Source organism: Manis pentadactyla, chromosome 1 (genome assembly GCF_030020395.1).
Source record: "Manis pentadactyla isolate mManPen7 chromosome 1, mManPen7.hap1, whole genome shotgun sequence".
NCBI classification, from domain to species: Eukaryota; Metazoa; Chordata; class Mammalia; order Pholidota; family Manidae; genus Manis; species Manis pentadactyla.
In genome coordinates, this window is record NC_080019.1 from 47,977,327 (window position 1) to 48,002,264 (window position 24,938).

Sequence of the window (24,938 nt, forward strand, 5' to 3'; positions counted from 1 at the left end):
TGCAGCAGTCCCCTCTGACCTAGGTGTGGGTCCTGTGCTCAGCCTGCTGTGCTTTCTGGGGGTGGGTGTGGAACTGGGTCCTGCCCCAGAACAAGGGACATTAGTGGGACAGTTGGTGAAATTTGAATAAGGTCTGTAGATTAGTGTGTATATGTGTATGTAAGATATACATGGTATATCTGTGTTAATTTCCTGATTTTTGGTAATTGGACTGTGATCATACAAAATGTTAACATTTAGGAAATCTGGATAAAGAGTATATAAGAAGTCTTTGTACTATTATAACTTTTGGTAAGTCTGAAATCACATGGGAGAACCCTGAAAGGTGAATCAGCTTGGAGGGGTGGGGGTGGGGAGTGCTGGTGGTCAGTGAGAATTTTTGAGCAGGAGCATGCTGTGGCGGATTTGCATTATATTTAAAACATTCTTTAAATCTTAAAAAAAAGAAGATACTACTTCTAAATATGAAGGTATTCTATCTTCACTGTAGAATATTTGAAAAAATACAGAAGAGTTTAAGGTGTAAAATAAAAATTATCTGTAACCCCTGCTTCTCAGCATGTTCTCATGTATAAACATACTTAAATAAAACAGAATAGAGAACAGTGGGTTACATACTACATGATGGCCTTGTTCATTTAACATTGTATTATGAACATTTTTCATGTCATGATGATTCCGAGGTTCTTGTTTGTGGAGTAGAAGAATAAACTTAGCAAACACTCAAGGTTGGAGAGCCAGGGAGAGGCTTTTATTGAGGTACAGAGAGAGGACAGGGCTCCTGACTCACACCAGGAGGGGACAAGAGAGCCCATATTTGTGTGTTGTCTATGGATTTTATAGACAGTTGAGGATTTTTGGGAACATGAAAAACAGTTTAGGGGTGTGGACTTGTTAAGTGGCCCCTGAATTTTTAGAATTAACTTAACATAAGGAACTTCCTGCTTTGATTTCTCCCTGAGATACCAGCTGGTGTCCTGGTCTGGGAGCTTATCAAACAAGACTGCCTGCCCAGCCCCCAAGGTGGACTGAGCTATTGTCTGTTTGCTAGTAAGCTAAGAATCTTACTTAAGGCAAATAGTGACTCTGTGGCATCTTACTACACTGATGGACAGTGACTGTAATGGGGTAGCAGGGGGACACAATAACATGGGTGAATGTAGTAACCACATTGTTTTTTCATGTGAAACCTTCACAAGAGCTTATATCAATAATACCATAATTTAAAAAAAAGTATCTTCTTAACTTCCTGGGTATCAAAATGCAATCTTATTTTTAAGATGCTATCCTTCCTTGCTTTTACCATGTTGTTTATGGCTGGGCTTGTTTGCCATTATTAATTGCCCAGATTGCAAATGACCTCATCATGTCTGAAGGAGGGAAAAAACAGCATATAGGTCTGGGCCTTTTAGCATGTTAAAGTGAATCTTACATATGGTTACAAACAATTAACATAATAAAAAAACATGGGCTACTTTCCTTTATCTGGGGAACATTAACTAATCTCACTGAAGAATGACTCTAGAGCTGAATGTTTAACACAGAGTTTTGTAGGGGGATTCCTTGCATGTAGTTACACTGCTTTGACTGTAAATATCCTGCCTTTTTCCGGAGGTCCTCACCCTACTCTGACTACATCCATGGTTCCTGTCTCAACGACAGTCCCCCAGAACCATGTTGTCCAATACATAGAACTATTTAAAATTAATTAAAATTAAAAGAAATTTAAGAACTCAGTAACTTACATGTACTAGCCACATTCCAAGTGCTCAACAGCTACTTGAGCTGTCATACTGGACAATAAAGAATAAAGCATTTTCATTATCGCAGAAAAAGTTCTATTGGACAGTGCTGCTCTAGAAGATGATTTTTAAAGCTATATAGTATTTATTCACCTTTGTATGTACTTATATTGTTCACTGTTTTCCATACTTGAGTGTTTTAACAATACTTTGATGAGTTGTCTTGTTTTTTATAGCAGCTGTATTGAGATATAATCCCCATGCCAAAATCCACCCTTGGAAAGTATATAATATAGCAGTTTTTAGTACATTCACAGAGCTATGTGACCATCACCACTAATTTTAGATGATTTCATTATTCCAGAAAGAAACCCTCTCCCCCAATCCTAGGCAACCATTCATCTTACAGTCTCTGTGCACATCCATTTTTTGGCAGTATTTCGATTTTTTTCTCAGGAAAAATTCTGTTAAGTTACTGGATCAAATGGTGGATCAAATTTTTTAAGGCTTTGGCTACATCGCCACACCGCCCCCCAGGAAGGTTGTCCATATTTATTCTTGCGCACCGAGAATGCCCTTTCCTGCGCACCCTCCGGGCCGCATCACCATGTTTCTCCCTCTGCCAGCGGGTCAGTGACAAGGGCCATCCCACTTTTGCATCTGACCCCTGGTGGGATGGGAGCTCTTTTCCCATGTGGATTGGCCATTCCTATTTCAGATTAGAGCTGAGTATGCTAACAGCAGAGTGGCCTCTGTGTGGAAAGCCTGGAAGTCAGTGGAAGGCCAGGGAAGGCTGTCCCAGCAGCTGCATGGGGATACCTTAAACTCTTTTTTTCCTTCGAAGACTGGAGGGCAGGAAATGATTCAGGTCGTGGAGTGCCCTGGGGCAGAAGTGAACCTGCAGGTGGTCTGGCAAGGCTAGCTCCAGCTTACAGTGATTGGAAAATTGCAATAGAAACTTCCTTTCCCACTGCGATGAAGTGAAGCCATTGCTGGTTTTGAGCAGCTTTCAGAGTGAAGAAAGTAGACTGGTGCAATGGCGCAATGACCCCATGCCCCAGAACAGCCCTAAATACTTCCTTTGTGGCTTGGTGAGAGTTTCACCCCTTATCGTGGGAAGGACGGGGTTTGTGGGAGCCGGCAGAGGCTGGGCAGGCCCGGGGGCCGGGTAGGATGCGGTGTATTGTGGCATCTTCATCCATGCTTCTCAGCCTTGGCTGTGCCGTAGCGTCATCTGGGGTGCCTGGCCCTGCCTCCAGACCAGAACCAGAGCCTCTGGAGGTAGTGGAGGGCACGTGTGTTGAGTAGAGCCAGACTTGAGAAGCAGCCACTGCATGTGAGTCACATGTACAGCCTCTGGGGTTTTTTGAGAGCTAATAGTGTGGCTAGGAGGAAGGCTGTTGCTGGCATCATTAGTCCAGCCCTGTCCTGAGCACTTGGCTCCTCTTCAGCATTTCTTGACTCACAGAGCTGCCCAGGTCCCTGGGCTGTGATCGTTGGCTGAGAAAAAGTCTTGTTTAACTTGTGTCTGGAATAATTCATTCAAATATATTCCAGGCGGACCTGCCTTCTCCCAGCCTGCCCCGAGACTTTGACTGGATGTCCGAACCCTTACCTCCACCCCTCCAGCACAGTAGGTCATTCATGGCTATGCAGTCCCACGTGATGGGCAGCATTCAGGCAGAGCTAAAGAGGATGCCCTGACATTTGGGGGCACGGGGGGCACCTCTGAGAGGCCTCCCTTTCGCACGGAGAGAGGAGCAGTCACCCGGATGAGCCCCAGGTGTGTGCTCTGGGACACAGGGCCACACCCGTTGGCTAGCCCGATGGAACATTTTTATTTCAAACTTTATCATAACAACAAAGATGCTCACTCACCCAGACTGGCTGTGTGATCAGTTGAAGGAGGGCTCCAGGGTCCTCAGCCTGGCTGTCTACAGGAAGGAGGCAGCCATGAGGTGGGAATTCTGCTGCAAAACCTCCTACTAAAGGCTGCTTTGCTGACCTTATTTGTAAGTCGTGCCTTTGCAAGGGAGTGGGGAAGGTGCCATGGCCCTAAACCAAATTGTTTTTTGGCTTTAGATGTGTGGGAGATCGTGTAATACCAATTTGGGATAACTAACTTCACATGGAATGCTTCCCCAGGCTAGGCTGGCTAGTGTCTGCATCCAGTCAGTTACACTGTTACTGGTTCTCAAATAATCTTTCTAAAACTGCTGCAGAGGGCCAGGACATTCCAGGAGGCAGAGTGTGCTCTGTCCCACCTCAGCCATAGTCGTTATATATATTTGAGGTTCCACCGATACTTTTTTTTTTAAGAAAAGTTTTTCTCCCTTTAAGCAGTTTGAAAACCACTGTTGTGCATAGAGACACCCTCCAGGCCAAGTTAGGCCCACCAGTGCTGCTGACATGGGGCTGAAAGAGCAATGGTGGCGATGATGACAAAGCAGTAATGAGACTGATGTTGAATGTCCTGAGCGGTGAAGCCTGTTTACTTCCCCTCAACTGAGCAGCTCTCAGCAAGGCCCGGGCACTGCTTTGGCCTTGTAAAGGACATCCCACTCCAGGGAATCATGGCCTTAGTAGGGTTTGTCATTGATACCCAGTTCTCTTGTCTGTCACATGGAAGACTGTATATAAAGCTCTGTATACAAAGCCCAAGGCCCTGGCCCACCCAGCTGGAGCCTCCCAGATGAGAACCAGTCAACATGGAAGGACAAATCAAGTGTTAAGGTAGTGTCTCTGTCTTCCAGGAGGTTCTGCTTGGGAGTGGCCTTTGCAGGTCTCGGCCACGTGGCCAGTGACAGCCTTGCAGCCTCTTGGCAGGAAGCCTGGGACTGTTGCAGACCACCCAGTCCCTTTTAAGCCCTGCCTGTCTAATGTATGCAGGGTCTCCCTTCTCCCTCCTTCCTCTCCAGCCACCACACAGGCTCCCTAGTGCAGAACTTCATGTTCTGTCACCTTCTGTGTCCCAGGGTCCCCTCTGGAGTTTCCTGTGTCCAGTCCCTCCTCCCTGCAATCTGGCTGGCTTGTTGCTGTCATATTAATACTCGCACAGCTGTCATGCGGGATGTGGCTTCCGACCTCTGTGCTTTCTCTTACCTTTTCCTGAGCCCAGAACACCCTCCCCTCTCACGGCTCTGCCTTTCGAATGCATTCAGTGCTTGTTGGGCACCTTCTGTTTGTGGGAATACTGAAATATACAGCCAGACCCCTGCAAAATGATTAATAGATAAAAGGAGATGTATACTGCTAGCCTTACCTGGCCAAAAACCACAAGCCACGAAAGAGAAGTAGGTGAACTAAACCATTTTCTTTAAAATGGTTAATGCTATGGTATGAGAATTTTACCTCAATAAATTGCTTAAAAAAAAAAAGTAGGTGAAGTGCTTAAATACTCTTTGGCATTTTGCCTCCTGTTGTCCATCTTTTAAAACAGGAAGCTGTCCTGGTCCTTGCCCTTTCCTGTGGGAATATTATGATTTTTAAATGAATCCTGTACAGCCACTTGGAAGATAGTTCAGTGGTTTCCTACAAAACTAATACTCTTACCATGCAATCCAGCAATTGCAGTCTTTGGTATTTACCCAAATAAACTGCAAATTTACTTCCACACAAAAACCTGTATGGCTATTTATAGCAGCTTTATTTATTCATAATTGCCAAAACTTGAATGTAATTAAGATATCCTTCAGTCAGTGAATGATGAATAAACCTGTGGTCCATCCAGGTAATGAAATATTTTTCAGTGCTAAAAAGAAATGAGCTATCTAGCCATAAAAAGATGTGGAGGAACTTCAAACGGATGTATGTTAAATGAGAGATGCCATTCTGAAAATCTACATACTGTATGATTTCAATTCCATTACACTCTGAAAACGGCATTACCATGGAAACAGCAAAAAGATCAGTGGTTGCCAGGGGTTAGGAGGGAGGGAGGGATGAATCAGTGCACAGAGCATTTAGGGCTATGAAACTGCTCTGATTGAGACCACATGTGACAAAGGTGGATACATGTCATTATACCTTTGTCCAAACCTCATAGAATGTACAACACAAGAGTGAACAGTGATGTCAACCATGGGCTTCAGGTGATTATGATGTGTCCGCCTAGGTTCATCCGTTGTATAAATGTACCACTCTGGTAGGGATGGTGATAGTGGGGGAGGCTGTGCATGTGTTGAGGTATATAGGAAACTCTGTACCTTCTCAATTTTGCTGTGATCCTAAAATTATTCTAAAAAATAAATTCTTCTAACAAAAATACCAGAAGGAAATAAGCCAGAATGATAAATGTGATGTTAAAAAGAAGATCTCCAACCCAATCTACTGATTATTAATGATCTTTCAGAAACCCACCCAGTTCCCTAGGCTCCTCTAGTAAACTCATGAAGATGAATCCCTGAGCACAAACACTTTCTGCTGGGGTCCCTCCTTGCCCAGACCCCCCAGCCACATCTCTGGTGGACAAGGCCTGGGCTTAGCCTCTGTCTGGAAGCTGAAGCTGAGAAAGGTCTGTGCTCCTGCCAGTGAGCTGGTATTTATGGATTTACTGATGCCCCCAAATGTGGAAACATTCAGTTTTGAGCCCTCGGGTTTTGTCTTCCTTCTTATTTGCTTAGCCCCTCTTATAAATGCAGTGGAGTGAAATGGAAAGGACACTGGGGTAGAGTCAGCCTGACTTTGGCCACTCAGTCTTTGGACTTCAGTTTTTTCATCTGTAAAACGATGATAATACCTGTTTTGTGGGATTGTGAAATGAAGCAACACACATAAATTGTATAGCACAATGCTTGGCTCATATGATACTTAATGCTCATTCTAAAGATAGAGTAACAGGCACTGGATTGATTTCCTGCCGAAAACAACCAAAAACCTGCAAACAAACAGAAAAACAAAAACTAGACAAAATATATGAACCAAAGGTTTTCTAGCTGAACATCATCCAACAAAGGACAGTTGATTGTAAGGGATGGGAAACAAATGAGGCGAGCTCTCTGGGTGCAGGCCCCAAGACAGTCCCAGGTCTTGGCAAGGGGAGGGAGAGTCGAGGGGGAGCCCAGTGGACTCCTTGCGTTGAAGTGCAGCTGAGAGTTTAGGGAGAATGAGGCAATGGGAGTTTATAGGACTAGCAAATCTTTACAAGGGTATATCTGATAAAGGACTTGTATCCCAAATAAATACGTAAAGAAATTCTCATAACTCAACAGAAAGAAAAAAAATAGGCAAGACATTTGAACAGACCTTTCACCAAAGAAGATAGAGGGTGATAAATGAGAACACGCAAAGTTGCTCAGGCACACATCATCAGTTATTAGAAAAACGGTAATCAGAACCACGAGATACCACTGTGGACCTACTAGAATGGATAAAATTAAACGAACCATCTTTCCAAGTGTTGGCAAAAATGTGGAGAAGTTAAAGTTCTAATAAACTGCTTTCAGATGTTAGATTTAAAAAAAAAATAGCTTAGTAACTTCTTAGTTAAATATGTACCTACCGTAAGACGCAGGCATTCTACTCCTAAGCCTTTGCCGAAGAGAAAAGTAAATATATGTCCATACAAACACTTGTATGCAAGCAGCTTTATTTGCAACAGCCCCAAACTGGAAACAGCTCAGATGTCCATCAACAGGGGAGTGGACAAATTGGCCTGCCATACAATGGGATACTACTCAGCAATGAAAAGGGATGGACTCTGGGATGTACAGCAACAGGGATGAACCCAGAAATATGCTGAAAGAAAACAGACAAAAGAAAGCACATACTCTAGAGTCCACATGTATAGCCTCTAGAAAATAGAAACTAGTCTGTGACAGAAAGCAGATCGTGGTTGCCTGGGGAGGGGAAGAAGAAAGAAGGGGGGAGGAACAAAGGCACGAGGGCGTGGGGTCTTGGGGATGGTGGATTCGTTCGCTTCCTTGGTTGTGGTGATCTCACAGGTGAGTACAAAGGTCAGACTTTACCAAATTGTGTACTTTAAGCATGTGAAGTTTATTGTACGTAACATACCTCATTAAAGCTGTTTTATAAAGCATAACCTGGCTGCAGTTTGGAGAGTGGATGAACAGGCAGTCAGTGTAACTATAGGGGGAAGAGTACACATCCCTTCCTTGCTCCTAAAAGTTATTTTCCCCTCACTTTTTTTCCTTCTTTCCCCCCGCTTTCCTCTGGGTTTCTGAACCTGGATCATTATGGTAATATGGGGTGACATCTTCTCCTTCCTGTGTTGGAGATTTCTTTAAAATCCTGTGGCTAAGTGACTACTTGAAGGCAGAGGGTGTCCAGGTGCCTTTTCCTCTGCGGAGCCCCGTCCCAGAACTCACTTCTGTTTCTTCTCCATATCACTGCCTCTCCCACTCAGGCTTCAGACAGCAGATGTGTGCATCTTCCTCACACTGACCAGTTCGCTGACACTGGGTGTCCTACAATTCAGCCCAGTTCTGACACTAACTGGAGTTAGCACAGACCCCACAGGTTGAGGGCTGAGTGCCGTACGACTGCCCTCAGCCCCCACCTCAGGTGTGATAATTTGCTCTAATGACTCACAGAACTGGGTAACACATTTACTAGTTTATTATAAAGAATGTGGCAGAGGACTAAGGTGAAGAGGTACACAGGTATAAGGCTCAGAAGGGTCCAAGCGGAGGAGCTGCTGCCCTGTGGAGTTGGGGTGCACCACCCTCCAGGCCATGTATTCGCCATCCTGGAAGCTCTCCAAACCTTGAACTTTGGGGATTTTTATGGAGGCTTCATCATGTAGGTGTGATCAGTTATTATTAACTCATTCTGCAGCCTCATCTAGGAGCCCACGCAGAGTTGCCTTGTTAGAACAAATAACACTTTCACCACCCAGGTAATTGCAAGGGATTTGGGATGTCAGTGTCAGTCAAAGACCAAACATTAGAAGGAACTGGGGGCAGAGACCAGCATATCTATTTCTCACTGTTTCATAAGCTTGAGTGTCTCCTCAGCCCTGGCCGCTTAGGGAACGTAGAGCACGGGGCTCCAGGTGAGGCTGGTCAGCTCACCTCTCAGCAGCCGCAGGTCCTGGGGTCCCAGTTACTTTTGTGACCATCCCTGAGGGCAGGGCCAGAGGGCAGTCCCTGGCTCGCAGTCCTCCTGCCAGTGTCTGGAGGGAGCCTGGCCCTGAGTGAGTGAGGCATTTGTGGGGTGAATGCTTCAGCTGCAATGTCCCTGGCAGAAGGGCAGGAGGTCCCGTGGTTGTCCCAGATAGGTGACCTGCGTGCCCGCGACAGGGTAGAATGGGAGGAGGGCCAGGCGGTCAGTCGGTCTGGGGCAGGGCTGGGCTTGCATCTGGATCCCTGAGCAAGTGGTGTGGGGGGGGGCCAGGAAGGACTGCCTCTTTCTGGGTGACAGGAGAAGCCACAGCTGCGGACCAGGCATCCCCGGACCTCTGAGTTAAAACCTGGGCTCAGATTCCACTGCAAACCTGCCCACTGTGACCTTCAGCAAATCACAGCACCCTTCCTGAACTTGGGTGTGAGAAAGGGGGTGGAGCACTTTCGTGCACTGGATGGAAACTGCCAGCCCAGGGTCTGGTATGTACATATTACCCAGCATATGAAATTTACTTTGTTTTTCTTTCGTACCAAAGGAAGACTAGATCTCTTTCCCTCCCATGAAAAACTTTATCCGTTAACCACAAGCCACAAGGATGAAATCTTTTATCTACTTGGCTGCTTAGGGGATCTTCCTCACTCCGTGACTGACAGTTTAGGGCAAAAGTGGCTTCCTTCCTTGCTTTGTGTCTGTGCTTGATGGTCAGAGTGGAGAGAGAGGCTGTCACCCCCCGCAGGACATGAGCTGCAGGTGTAAGAGAGAGCGAGGGGGAGGCTGACATCGGCAGGTCACAGCCCTCAGATACGGAGGAAACCAGAAGGGGGCCTTGCTCTGCTGGGAGTGGAGGAAGGCCTGAGGTGGGGAGATAGAGTCACTGGAAGGAAGCCCAGGGAGGCCTGCGCGGCTGTCAGCTCCCCCTGGAAGACGCTGTCCACCCTGCCATTCATGGTACGAGCAGGAGTGGGAGAGGTTGTCTAACTTTATTCCCCAAACCCAAACAAGGTGCGTCCACATCTTTGCTGTGAGTCAGCAGCATCCCCTGACTCAGGTGTGTTTCATCTTTCCTGGTCAGCGTTCCGGAGGGCTGGCCCTCTTCCCGCGCTCACCCTGTGGGCAAGGCGTGCTGCCGAGCCCCGCTGTTCCTCTGCTCTTTGCAGCCAACATCCCCGCAGTGGGTAAGGAAAGGCCTCGTACTTCACAGGGAAGAAGTGACGCCGCCTCGGGGTGGTTTGTTCCCTGCTTGTGAGCACAGTTCCGGTCGCTGTCTGGCGCTCTGTGGGCATGTTTTCAGTGCTTTGGTCTCCTGGCAGAGCAGCCTGTGTTGTAGAGACTCAGGTTCAGGTCGGCCAGGGCGCCTGGGATGGGTGGTCTGGAAGTGGGCCTCGGAGTCACCAAGTAGTGATGCTGCCTTGCCTGATACCTGGTGTTGTTTTAGAGTTTTTCCTCATCATCCGGTTGAACTATGCCCTGGCCAGTGCTCAGCAGATGTCTGTGTAATCCGCTTCTCTGTTCTTGTTTGTTGAGGGCATACAACATGCACTTTGCAGTGGCTGGGGATGTGCAGAGATGAGTGCGACAGGGCACCTGCAGTGGGGACAGGCGTGTGACCCAGCTGCAAGGGGGCGAGTGCCGGAGGAGGAGGAGGAAAGGCTGGGCGTGTTGCCACACACAGAGTGATGCAACTCTAGCTCTGTGTTGTGGAGGCCACAGCTAGGGTATGGCCCTATCCCGAAGGCACTTCAGGTCACTAGCAGAGGCAGACGGTGCCCAGGGAGCCTGGAACTGCCACAGCACAATAAGTGCTGTGTCCAGGGACGAACATGCCAACACCATGGCTTCCACATGTTGGACACCCCGGAGGCCCCTTGGCCCAGCCTGCTTCAGTGGGCAGGCCTCTGGCTCACGGCTGCAGCCCATTGGTTTCCAGAGTGATGAGCCTGCTGCAGTGAGCCTTAAAGAGGAGTGCTAATGGCTGAACCATCCTCACTTCCCCCCAGCTGGGCCCAGCTCTGAGCATGCCAACAGAGGAATGTGGTTTGCCCAGAACTGATGTAGTTCTGGACCTAAGAGCAGCCTAAGTTGTATATGAAATAATCAGACAAAAAGAGCTGCTGAAGCCTCTGAATTCCTTGACATTCTCAGCTGAGTAGTGATAGGGGCCCTCTATTAACTTTGCTGCTTGCTAGGTATAGGTGATGCCGGGGTTCTTGTTCACAGAGCCGACGAATGAGCTCCACAAACACTTAAGGTAGGAGAGCAAGGTACAGGCTTTTATTTAGAGATAAAGTGAAGGGACAGAGCCCCTGGGGACAAGAGAGTCTGGGGTGGTGCCTTGTCTAGGGGTTTTATAGGCAGTTGAGGATTTTTCAAGAACATGAAAAAAAGCTTAGGGGTATGGACTTATTAAGTGGTCCCAGAATATTTAGAATTAACACAAGTAACTTCCTGCTCTGTTGATTTCTCCCTGAGATACCAGCATCTAGGTCTGGGGGCATATGAAACAAGGCCACCTGCTCAGCCCCCAAGGTGGGCTGAGGTATTGTTTGCTACAGAGTAAGTTAGGAATTTCTGACGTCTTAACTTCTTGGGTATTAAAATACAATCTTACCTTTAAGGTGGAATCCTTCCTGCCTTTTACTGTGTTGTTTATGCCTGGGCTTACTTGCTAAATTAGTTTGCCCCGTTGCAAAATCACTTCATCAGATCTGAAGGAGGAAAGACAGCACATAGGCCTGGGCCTTTTAGCATGTTAAAGTGAATCTTACACATGATTATAAATGATTAGCATAATAAAAACATGAGCTTCTCCTCTTTATCTGGGGAATATTAACTGATTTCACTGAAGAATGACTCTAGAGCTGAATGTTTAACACAAGAGTTTTGGTAGAGGGTTTCCTTGCATGTAGTTACATTGCCCTGACTGCCAATATCCTGCCTTGCTTTTTCTGGAGGCCCTCACCCTACTCTGACTATACCCACGGTCCCTGTCTCACAGGGATACTAGCTTTCCAGAAGCCCCATCCTACACACGCACATACATGCACACACATTCACACTAATGCACACATACAGGCATATACAAGCAATTTCGAAGTCATGAAAGACAAAATGTAAGGGAAGTGCATGGGGAACTTGCTGAGGTTTGGAAATACTCTAGCCTGATCTGGGTTTGCAATATGTAGGTCATTTGTCAGAACTCATTGGATGGTAGACTTATAATTTGTGTATTTCACTGTATGTAAATTTTATCTTGGAAAAAATAATGTTAAGAAAATAATGAACTCTTGTTAATGATACACAGGCTGAAGTGTTTGGGGTGAAGTGATCTGCACCTTACTTTGAAATGCCTCAAAAAGAATGTGGATTGTTGGATTGGTAGAGGAATTGACAGCAAAATGTCAGCAATCGTAGAATTGGGTGGTGGGCTTATGGGTGTATACCCTGTATGATTTTTTTTAACTTTTCTGCATGTATGAAAATTTTCATAATAAAATGTTGGGACAGAAGAACTAATATGCAGATAACTATTGCTTGTGTTCTCTAAAGCTTTTCATAAACAAGTGCCCAACAGCTAGTTTTCTTGGCTGGCACCACACTGTCCTTATGAGACAGGGACCGTGGATGTAGTCAGAGTAGGGTGAAGGCCTCTGGAGGGGGCAGGGCGGGATATTTGCAGTCAGAGCAATGTAACCAAGCAAGGAAACCCCCTGCTAAAACTCTATGTTAAACATTGAGCTCTAGAATCATTCTTCAGTGAAATCAGTTAATGTTCCCCAGATAAAGAAGAGTAGCACATGTTTTATTATGCTAACCATTTATAATCATGTGTAAGGTTCTCTTTAGCATACTAAAAGGCCCAGGCTTCTGTGCTGTCTTTCCTCCTTCAGATCTGATGAAGTGATTTTGCAAACTGGGCAACTAATTTAGCAAGTAAGCCCAGGCATAAACAACACAGTAAAAGGCAGGAAGGATTCCACCTTAAAGATAAGATTGCATTTTAATACCCAAGAAGTTAAGACGTCAGAAATTCTTAACTTACTCTTTAGCAAACAATACCTCAGCCCACTTTGGGGGCTGAGCAGGTGGCCTTGTTTCATATGCCCCCAGACCTAGATGCTGACATCTCAGGGAGAAATCATCAGAGGAAGTTACTTGTGTTAAGTTAATTCTAAATATTCAGGGACCACTTAACAAGTCCACACTCCTAAGTTTTTCATGTTCTCGAAAAATCCTCAGCTGCCTATAAAACCCCCTAGACAACACACCACCCCAGACTCTCTTGTCCCCTTCTGGCATGACCTGGGAGCTCTGTCCTTTCACTTTATCTCTAAATAAAAGTCTGTACCTTGCTCTCTTATCTTGACTGTTTGTGAAGCTCATTCTTCGGCTCCGCAAACAAGAACCACCCCCACCCCCACCCCCCAGCATCACTTACATAATGGCCTCACCTGCTTCCTAAGGGACTATTGGTCAAGTGGCTTAAGGCCCTGGCTTAGTGTGTGCTCTGTGAGCCTCCTGTGGTTGGTGTGGCTGCATTTTTATGAAGGGGGTGTTAGCTTGGACTTCCAGTGAATTGTGATACAGTTTAATGGCTTGAAATGATAGGAACTCTGAAACACAGGGCTTCCTCCCCTGCAGGCAGAAGGCAGGGGATTGGTGGCCTGAGATTGGCCTGACAAACTCAGTTAGAACAGAACGCCTGCTGAGCCTCTGCTGACCGGGAACAGAACTGGTTACCTTGCCTTACCCTGGGGGAGATAGACAGATAGATAGATATGTATATAATTAACCTAAAAAATTTTAACAGTATACACTGTATTTAAATGTATTCAAACACTTTTTTGAGAGTAGACTTCTTTTTCAGCTGTAAACAAATGCCTGCTCTTACAATAATTTTTTTTTTAATGCAGAAAACACAAAGAAGTAAAACCAACCATAGTTTTATAACCTCAAGAAGCCACTCTACATTTTGGTGTTTTTCCTCCCTGAATCTTTTTTAATCGTGTGTTGATTACATAATTGTGGTGTTTTCCTTCGACTGTAAGGAAGCAGTTCTTTGGAGGGGAGACTCAAGGGCCTCCTTTATGTGGACTGGCCCGGAGCCTGGGCTGTTGCTGTAGAGATTCTGGGTTGGTCTAGGCAGAGGGACTTCAGGCTTATTCACAGGGTGAGGTCCTGGGTGCCTTGAACTTCCTTAGACAGCTCATTTTATTTTGGAGCAATTTCTTGCTGAATGCAGTAGTATTATTACCATCTGTTAGTCAGGGGAGAGGAAATCTCAGGGCAAAATACCTCAAAAAACCGAAATCAGTCAAAGGGAGAAATAAAGTTTAAAATCCGTTTATTGCTCACAAACTGCAGTCTGGCCCATCTCTCCCTCCAGCTCAAGCAGCAGCAAAACTAGCCCTCCTCCCCCTCACCTCTCCGGTACAGATAAGCCCTCCTAGCCCAGGTGATTACCCACTGATATGGAGATGAACTTCTCCATCCCTGAGGAATGATGCAAATGCCCTAAAGCCATACTTCTCTCCACCTCTGAGCACCTGTTGATACGCAGATGTAGCAAAGCCAGGCGAGATTTTCTGTAAATGTTAGTTTTACCTGCACCCTCCATCCTTTTTCTTCATATGCCTGTTTATTGAGCATTTGCTGGATGAAAGGCTTGTACTCAGCATTCTTCATGTATTCTCCCAGGAACCCTGTGCAGAGGCTACCATTTCATAGATAAAACGCCAGACATCAGAGACTTTAAATAATCTTCTCTAGTCACGTAGCTAGTAAATCGTGGAGTTATAGTCCAAGACTGGGCCTTCTGAGGGGCACTTGTAGTTGAGGCAGATGAACTCTTGACAACTTTTTGGTTTACAAAGCAGCCTTTGCTGCTGCTCCTGGGAACATGCTGGGCAGGTGGAAATAACCTCTTCTTCCCAATTAAGAACTGATGCTCAGAGAACTTACTAGGTTAATTCAAACCATGTGGGAAGCAAGTGGGTGGGAAGCTGAAGGTTAGAACCTCGATCTTTAGTTCCTGGTTCGTCATGTTGCCTTCAGAGTCAGGGATCTGGAGAGGGCAGAAGGTCGGAGGGACTTTAAGAGACAAGAGGGTGGGCGTACAGTGCCGAGGAGGGGAGCCCATGAGCAAAGCTTCGGAGTTGGAACCCAGTGGGGCTTGTTTGGAGGCGAGGGACCAGGTGATGGGAGGCAAGGCAGAGCACTGGCTTTGCGGTCTGACAGACCTGGGCTTGGAGCCTGATACTTTGTGTAAAAAGTGGAGGTAGCAAATCCTAGTTGGTTCCCACTGAGAATTAAAGGAAGTAATTTAGTTGAAATTGCCTGTCCTGCATGCTTGGCATATTATAATCCTTCTGTACTGTTTTGCACATTGTCTTATAAACAGTGGGAGCCTTTGAAAGATTGGTCAGGGGAATAGGTTGACAAAGTGGAAGTATTCTGAACATTAGCATGCCAGCGTGAAGGACAGCAGGGGAATGGGGGCCTGAATTCCAGCCAGGTGGCATTTCCTGCAATTAAAAGGCTGATAGAGGAAAAGAAGGGGCGGAAGATGGCGGCGTGAGTAGAGCAGCGGAAATCTCCTCCCAAAACAACATATATCTATGAAAATATAACAAAGACAACCCTTCCTAGAATAAAGACCAGAGGACACAGGACAATATCCAGACCACATCCGCACCTGAGAGAACCCAGCAACTCGTGAAGGGGGTAAGATACAAGCCCCGGCCCCGCGGGAGCCGAGCGCCCCTCCCCCCAGCTCCCGGCAGGAGAAGAGCAGGCAGAGCGGGAGGGAGACGGAGCCCAGGGCTGCCAAACACCCAGCCCCAGCCATCCGGACCAGAGTGCAGGGCCCTCGATACTGGGAAAACAGGGCAGCAAGAACAGTGAGCGGGCACTGGAGGCTGGGCGACAGAGGACATAAGAAAAGCGCGCGACCATTTTTTTTTTTTTTTTTTTTTTGCTTTTTTGCTGCTTTGTTTTGGCGAGCGCTTTTTGGAAGTCTTAAAGGGACAGGGACCCCAATATTAGGGAAACAGGGCAGAAAGACCGGTGAGCAGAGGCCTGAGGCTGGCACCGGAGAATAAAGAAAAACGAACGACCACCTTTTTTTTTTTTTAATTAAAAATTTTTTTTTTTTTTTTAATTAAAAAAATTTTTTTTTTTTCTTGTTTTTTTTTGTGGTCGTTGTTTTGTTTTGGCGGGTGCTTTTTGGAAGTCTTAAAGGGGCAGGGCGGGCCACTTAATCCAGAGGTAGGGAATCCGGGATCTCTGGGCACCCTAACCCCTGGGCTGCAGGGAGCAGGGAGGCCCCTTACGGAGATAAATAGCCTCCCAGCAGCTCCTGCTCCAACGCGACTCCACCATTTTGGAGTAGCTGCCCGAGCCAGGCCACGCCCACAGCAACAGCGGAGATTAACTCCATAGCAGCCAGGCAGGAAGCACAAACCCTGTCTGCGCGCAGCTGCGCAGCACAAGCCACTAGAGGCCGCTGTTCTCCCAGGAGAGGAGGGCCACAAACCAACAAGAAAGGAAGTCCTTCCAGCCGTCACTCGTCCCAGTTCTGCAGACTATTCCTATCACCATGAAAAGGCAAAGCTACAGGCAGACAAAGATCACAGAGACAACACCAGAGAAGGAGACAGACCTAACCAGTCTTCCTGACAAAGAATTCAAAATAAGAATCATAAACATGCTGACAGAGATGCAGAGAAACACGCAAGAAAAATGGGATGAAGTCCGGAAAGAGATCACAGATGCCAGAAAGGAGATCGCAGAAATGAAACAAACTCTGGAAGGGTTTATAAGCAGAATGGATAGAATGCAAGAGGCCATTGATGGAATTGAAATCAGAGAACAGGAACGCATAGAAGCTGACATAGAGAGAGACAAAAGGATCTCCAGGAATGAAACAATATTAAGAGAACTGTGTGACCAATCTAAAAGGAGCAATATCCGTATTATAGGGGTCCCAGAAGAAGAAGAGAGAGGCAAAGAGATGGAAAGTATCTTAGAAGAAATAATTGCTGAAAACTTCCCCACACTGGGGGAGGAAGTAATCAAACAGACCACGGAAATACACAGAACCCCCAACAGAAAGGATCCAAGAAGGGCAACACCAAGACACATAATAATTAAAATGGCAAAGATCAAGGACAAGGAAAGAGTGTTAAAGGCAGCTAGAGAGAAAAAGGTCACCTATAAAGGGAAACCCATCAGGCTAACGTCAGATTTCTCAACAGAAACCCTACAGGCCAGAAGAGAATGGCATGATATATTTAATACAATGAAACAGAAGGGCCTTGAACCAAGGATACTGTATCCAGCACGACTATCATTCAAATATGACGGTGGGATTAAACAATTCCCAGACAAACAAAAGCTGAGGGAATTTGCTTTCCACAAACCACCTCTACAGAACATCTTACAGGGACTGCTCTAGATGGGAGCACTCCTAGAAAGAGCACAGCACAAAACACCCAACATATGAAGAATCGAGGAGGAGGAACAAGAAGGGAGAGAAGAAAAGAATCTCCAGACAGTGTATATAACAGCTCAATAAGCGAGCTAAGTTAGGCAGTAAGATACTAAAGAGGCTAACCTTGAACCTTTGGTAACCACGAATTTAAAGCCTGCAATGGCAATAAGTACATATCTTTCAATAGTCACCCTAAATGTTAATGGGTTGAATGCACCAATCAAAAGACACAGAGTAACAGAATGGATAAAAAAGCAAGACCCATCTATATGCTGCTTACAAGAAACTCACCTCAAACCCAAAGACATGTACAGACTAAAAGTCAAGGGATGGAAAAACATATTTCAAGCAAACAACAGTGAGAAGAAAGCAGGGGTTGCAGTACTAATATCAGACAAAATAGACTTCAAAACAAAGAAAGTAACAAGAGATAAAGAAGGACACTACATAATGATAAAGGGCTCAGTCCAACAAGAGGATATAACCATTCTAAATATATATGCACCCAACACAGGAGCACCAGCAAATGTGAAACAAATACTAACAGAACTAAAGGGGGATATAGACTGCAATGCATTCATTCTAGGAGACTTCAACACACCACTCACCCCAAAGGATAGATCCACTGGGCAGAAAATAAGTAAGGACACGGAAGCACTGAACAACACAGTAGAGCAGATGGACCTAATAGACATCTATAGAACTCTACATCCAAAAGCAGCGGGATATACATTCTTCTCAAGTGCACATGGAACATTCTCCAGAATAGACCACATACTAGGCCACAAAAAGAGCCTCAGAAAATTCCAAAAGATTGAAATCCTACCAACCAACTTTTCAGACCACAAAGGCATAAAACTAGAAATAAACTGTACAAAGAAAGCAAAGAGGCTCACGAACACATGGAGACTTAACAACACGCTCCTAAATAATCAATGGATCAATGACCAAATCAAAATGGAGATCCAGCAATATATGGAAACAAATGACAACAACAACACTAAGCCCCAACTTCTGTGGGACACAGCAAAAGCAGTCTTAAGAGGAAAGTATATAGCAATCCAAGCATATTTAAAAAAGGAAGAGCAATCCCAAATGAATGGTCTAATGTCACAATTATCGAAATTGGAAAAAGAAGAACAGATGAGGCCTAAGGTCAGCAGAAGGAGGGACATAATAAAGATCAGAGAAGAAATAAATAAAATTGAGAAGAATAAAACAATAGCAAAAATCAATGAAACCAAGAGCTGGTTCTTCGAGAAAATAAACAAAATAGATAAGCCTCTAGCCAGACTTATTAAGAAGAAAAGAGAGTCAACACAAATCAACAGTATCAGAAACGAGAAAGGAAAAATCACGACGGACCCCACGGAAATGCAAAGAATTATTGGAGAATACTATGAAAACATATGCTAACAAGCTGGGAAACCTAGGAGAAATGGACAACTTCCTAGAAAAATATAACCTTCCAAGATTGACCCAGGAAGAAACAGAAAATCTAAACAGACCAATTACCAGCAACGAAATTGAAGCGGTGATCAAAAAACTACCAAAGAACAAAACCCCCGGGCCAGATGGATTTACCTCGGAATTTTATCAGACATACAGGGAAGACATAATACCCATTCTCCTTAAAGTTTTCCAAAAAATAGAGGAGGAGGGGATACTCCCAAACTCATTCTATGAAGCTAACATCACCCTAATACCAAAACCAGGCAAAGACCCCACCAAAAAAGAAAACTACAGACCAATATCCCTGATGAACGTAGATGCAAAAATACTCAACAAAATATTAGCAAACCGAATTCAAAAATACATCAAAAGGATCATACACCATGACCAAGTCGGATTCATTCCAGGGATGCAAGGATGGTACAACATTCGAAAGTCCATCAACATCATCCACCACATCAACAAAAAGAAAGACAAAAACCACATGATCATCTCCATAGATGCTGAAAAAGCATTTGACAAAGTTCAACATCCATTCATGTTAAAAACTCTCAGCAAAATGGGAATAGAGGGCAAGTACCTCAACATAATAAAGGCCATCTATGATAAACCCACAGCCAACATTATATTGAACAGCGAGAAGCTGAAAGCATTTCCGCTGAGATTGGGAACTAGACAGGGATGCCCACTCTCTCCACTGTTATTTAACATAGTACTGGAGGTCCTAGCTACGGCAATCAGACAAAATAAAGAAATACAAGGAATCCAGATTGGTAAAGAAGAAGTTAAACTGTCACTATTTGCAGATGACATGATACTGTACATAAAAAACCCTAAAGACTCCACCCCAAAACTACTAGAACTGATATCGGAATACAGCAAAGTTGCAGGATACAAAATCAACACACAGAAATCTGTGGCTTTCCTATATACTAACAATGAACCAACAGAGAGAGAAATCAGGAAAACAACTCCATTCACAATTGCATCAAAAAAAATAAAATACCTAGGAATAAACCTAACCAAAGAAGTGAAAGACTTATACTCTGAAAACTACAAGTCACTCTTAAGAGAAATTAAAGGGGACACTAACAGATGGAAACTCATCCCATGCTCTTGGCTAGGAAGAATTAATATCGTTAAAATGGCCATCCTGCCCAAAGCAATATACAGATTTGATGCAATCCCTATGAAACTACCAGCAACATTCTTCAATGAACTGGAACAAATAATTCAAAAATTCATATGGAAACACCAAAGACCCCGAATAGCCAAAGCAATCCTGAGAAAGAAGAATAAAGTAGGGGGGATCTCACTCCCCAACTTCAAGCTCTACTATAAAGCCATAGTAATCAAGACAATTTGGTACTGGCACAAGAGCAGAGCCACAGACCAATGGAACAGACTAGAGAATCCAGACATTAACCCAGACATATATGGTCAATTAATATTTGATAAAGGAGCCATGGACATACAATGGCGAAATGACAGTCTCTTCAACAGGTGGTGCTGGCAAAACTGGACTGCTACATGTAGGAGAATGAAACTGGACCATTGTCTAACCCCATATACAAAAGTAAACTCAAAATGGATCAAAGACCTGAATGTAAGCCATGAAACCATTAAACTCTTGGAAGAAAACATAGGCACAAACCTCTTAGACATAAACATGAGTGACCTCTTCTTGAACATATCTCCCCGGGCAAGGAAAACAACAGCAAAAATGAGTAAGTGGGACTATATTAAGCTGAAAAGCTTCTGTACAGCAAAAGACACCATCAATAGAACAAGAAGGATCCCTACAGTATGGGAGAATATATTTGAAAATGACACATCCGATAAAGGCTTGACGTCCAGAATATATAAGGAGCTCTCACGCCTCAACAAACAAAAAACAAATAACCCAATTAAAAAATGGGCAGAGGAACTGAACAGACAGTTCTCCAAAAAAGAAATACAGATGGCCAACAGACACATGAAAAGATGCTCCACATCGCTAATTATCAGAGAAATGCAAATTAAAACTACAATGAGGTATCACCTCACACCAGTAAGGATGGCTGCCATCCAAAAGACAAACAACAACAAATGTTGGCGAGGCTGTGGAGAAAGGGGAACCCTCCTACACTGCTGGTGGGAATGTAAGTTAGTTCAACCATTGTGGAAAGCAGTATGGAGGTACATCAAAATGCTCAAAACAGACTTACCATTTGACCCAGGAATTCCACTCCTAGGAATTTACCCTAAGAATGCAGCAATCAAGTTTGAGAAAGACAGATGCACCCCTATGTTTATTGCAGCACTATTTACAATAGCCAAGAATTGGAAGCAACCTAAATGTCCATCAATAGATGAATGGATAAAGAAGATGTGGTACATATACACAATGGAATACTACTCAGCTATAAGAAAAGGGCAAATCCAATCATTTGCAGCAACATGGATGGAGCTGGAGGGTATTATGCTCAGTGAAACAAGCCAAGCGGAGAAAGAGAAATACCAAATGATTTCACTTATCTGTGGAATATAAGAACAAAGGAAAAACTGAAGGAACAAAACAGCAGCAGAATCACAGAACTCAAGAATGGACTAACAGGTACCAAAGGGAAAGGGACTGGGGAGGATGGGTGGGTAGGGAGGGATAAGGGGGGGAGAAGTAGGGGGGTATTAAGATTAACATGCATGGGGGGGTAGGAGAAAAGGGAGGGCTGTACAACACAGAGAAGGCAAGTAGTGATTCTACAACATTTTGCTATGCTGATGGACAGTGACTGTAAAGGGGTTTATAGGGAAGACCTGGTATAGGGGAGAGCCTAGTAAACATAATATTCGTCATGTAAGTGTAGATTAGTGATAGCAAAAAAAAAAAAAAAAAAAAAAAAGGGCAGTTCCTGTGTGGTAACCTCCAACGAGTTCTACACAAGGGTATAAAGGGCATATAAAAGTGTAGGCAAAGGGTCTGTTTGTGTTTATACAGAGGATCAAAGCCTAATTGGGCTACCCCGAAAATGAACTAAGATACGATATGAAAAAGAACTTCCAACATCTGCACCCTCTGGAAGACTCATGCCAGAAGATGATCATCAAAAAACCCCAACAAAGATCCACGCACTGCTACAGCTGTAGATGCACTCATCCCACCAGCTCCTGGACTTGCCATGGGAATGAGGAAGGAGATATCTAAGCTGGCCTGTGCATACAGTAAAACAACAAAATTGGACTGGATCTATACTGTTGGAACTCAACCAAGAATTTGGAGAAGTGCAAATTGTAGCGCTCCAAAGTCTTACAACTACAAACTATTTATTGTTAAAAGAACATATGGCATGTGAACAGTCCCCAGGAATGGGTTGTTTTAATTTGTCTGATTTCTCTCAGACTGTTCAAGTTCATTTGGACAATATCCACCATATCATAGATAAGTTTTCACAAATGCCTAAGGTGCCTAACTGGTTTTCTTGGTTACACTGCAGATGGCTGGTAATTACAGATATGCTTTGGTTATGTAACTATACTCCTATTATGTTAATGTGTGTGTGCAATTTAAGTAGTAGCTTAAAACCTATACATGCTGAAGTTACTCTACAAGAAGATATATCAAAGAAATAATCAATCTTCCCATGTTTTCTTCCGCCTGCTACTTCTATAGCTTTTCTTCTTCCTTCCTAATTACAACCCTTAAATAGAATTCGTGCCTCATATCAAATTTACCGAGTATCATAATTCTTCCAAGTGGTAAAGATACCTCAAGACAAATGCTGGGCATAGAAGCCACAGGGCATAAATATGCAAAGAAGTAAAAAGCTAACCTTTTCAAACAATAAGGCTTCTCTCTCACTTACCAACTTCACATTTCCCTGTATGGCCCCGGAAGATGACTGGTTAGCCAGAGACGGGTAAGATTCCTCAAGGGAGGAACAACCTAAGACAGGCACAGTCGCAGGGGGGCCATCAGGTGAGAAATTGGGGATCAACAGAGGTGAGGCTTAGAACCTCACCCCCCCGTTCTGAGAGAAATCTTCTGCATACGTGGATGTTTTATTGCCCTGGTCTAGCTTGGATTAACACATAGTCTACAGGCACACACCTGATCATCTACATGTGCTCTCTTACAACACTAAACTATGTTTTCTACCTTTATCTTGTATCTACCTACCACTTCAGCATTTTATTAAAAATAATAATAATAAAGAGAGAAATGTGGTATCCACATATAAATCAAGTATAAAAACCAAATGAGTATTCATATTTGAACTGACTGTTTATAGTTCATAATGCATGAGCAAAACCGAAAGTTTCTGTGATGACTGCCCTTGTACTGTTCACTATGTAACTTATTCATTATGTAAGAATTTGTTCTACATGTAATAACTTGTTTGTTATGCCTCAGAAGATTGGAGACTGACAAAAATTAGGCTTGGGGTGGAATAATGATTGTGCATTGAGCATTGACTCCCCTATACAGAATTTTATTGTCGTTAACAACCATTTGATCAATAAATATGAGAGATGCCCTCACAAAAAAAAAAAAAAGGACAGACTTCCAATGGTAAAATAAATTAGTAACCGGGATGTAATGTATAGCATAAGGAATATAGTCAAGATATTGTAACAGCCTGGTAGGGTGATAGCTGGAACCTAGAATTATGTATATAAATGTTCTACCACTGTGTTGTACACTTGAAACTCATGTAATGTAATACTGTGTGTCAACTACCCTTCAATAAAAAATAATTATTAAAAAAAAAAAAAAAAAAAAAGGCTGATAGAGGGTAAGAGAGTGGGCGAGAAATTTCAAAGGAGTCATCTGCAGATTTGGTGATAGGCTGGTCTTGCCAATGGGCTTCAGCCCTGGACAAGTTAACTATGGATTCAATGACACCGAGAAAATGACAGTGGAATGTTCTTGGGGTGAAAGAGTTTATACCTAACTGTATTCCCATGGTGGCAGGTCAGTCACTAGAATCCTGTCCACTCAAGAGCGAGTCTGTGTGCAGCAAGCTGGTCTCTGCCTCTGGGCCTCTCTGCCTCCCGCAGCCGTCTTAGTTTCTGCCCTCGGCGCTGCCACCACCCCAGCCTCTGTTCTCCTAGAGCCCTGCAGCTGTGCAGCAGCCCAAAGCACTGGGTGGAGCTCTTTTTATAGGGTCAGTAACAACAAATTGCCTACATGTGTGTAGTGAGCTAGCTGACCAGGGCCCGGTGAGAATCCTGGCCACAGGAACCTTCACTTTCTCCACAGCTAGTTATGGGGAGGGATGGGCATCTCTGCTTACTGGCTTTTTTTTTTACTCCATTTATACTGTTTCCCTCCTCACTCACTGCTGTGTTCTTGCCCTTGCAGGAGCCTGTGTGAAATGCAGCAAAGGGGTGTTTGGGGCCGGCCAGGCCTGCCAGGCCATGGGGAGCCTCTACCACGACACGTGCTTCACCTGTGCAGCCTGCAGTGAGTATGCTGGGGAGGGGAGGGTGGCCAGGGGTGTGCAGGCCAAGGAAGGGTGGGCAGAGAGAGCCTCCTTCGTGGTCCACAGGGAGGCAGGGCATGTCCTTTTGAGCACCAGCCTAAGGCCTGTCAGGGTAAGGACTTACACAGGGTACCAGGCCTTGCCTGGGTTGGACTTTGGTGATCCGTGTGTCTGAAGCAATCCCTAATAATACCACATTTGTAGTACCCATCAGGCCCAGAAGCCTTGGAGGGGAAGGCACTGGGATTCACCACTGTCTTCCCTATTGTCAGCAATCTCCCTGCTGTGGGGGCCAGCTGACCAAAAGGCAGTGAGTGCCTGTGTTGAGGGCACACCGCACAAGCACCCATGCCTGTTAGCACACACTCCTGTGGCATCTTTCTACTGTGGAATACACATTATGACTCAAGCAGCAGATTTAGGGGACTGGCCTGTGCTCGGCTCACCAAGGGCCTTGCTGAATTGATGGCGGCCACAGGGGAGGGTGTTTGCCAGCCCGACCAAGCGTGACTGTGCTTGCCTTATGGTCTCCACCGAAGATTAGCTTGAGGAGGATTTTTGGAAAAGGTCCTGCTGATGTTCTTCTAGCCTACACGGAGGCTAGCAGCTATCAGTTAAGGGAGAATACCACAGCAGAGGCACCGAGTGTCAGGAATGAAGGGGCCTTTCTCATCATCTGGCTGGTGGCTCTCAGTTCTGGATGCCCATTAG

At 44.8% G+C, this 24,938-nt stretch overlaps 1 protein-coding gene across 3 annotated transcripts in view; it reads left to right on the plus strand.

Moving 5' to 3' along the window:
* The window catches only part of LIMD1 (LIM domain containing 1), a 73,615-nt gene that overhangs the window by 17,924 nt on the left and 30,753 nt on the right, over window positions 1-24,938 (plus strand). For all 3 annotated transcript variants that reach the window (XM_036899345.2, XM_057497618.1, XM_057497613.1), the window contains exon 2: window positions 24,107-24,208. In XM_036899345.2, the coding sequence (XP_036755240.1) occupies window positions 24,107-24,208 (102 nt within the window). The remainder of the gene's footprint in view (window positions 1-24,106; window positions 24,209-24,938) is intronic.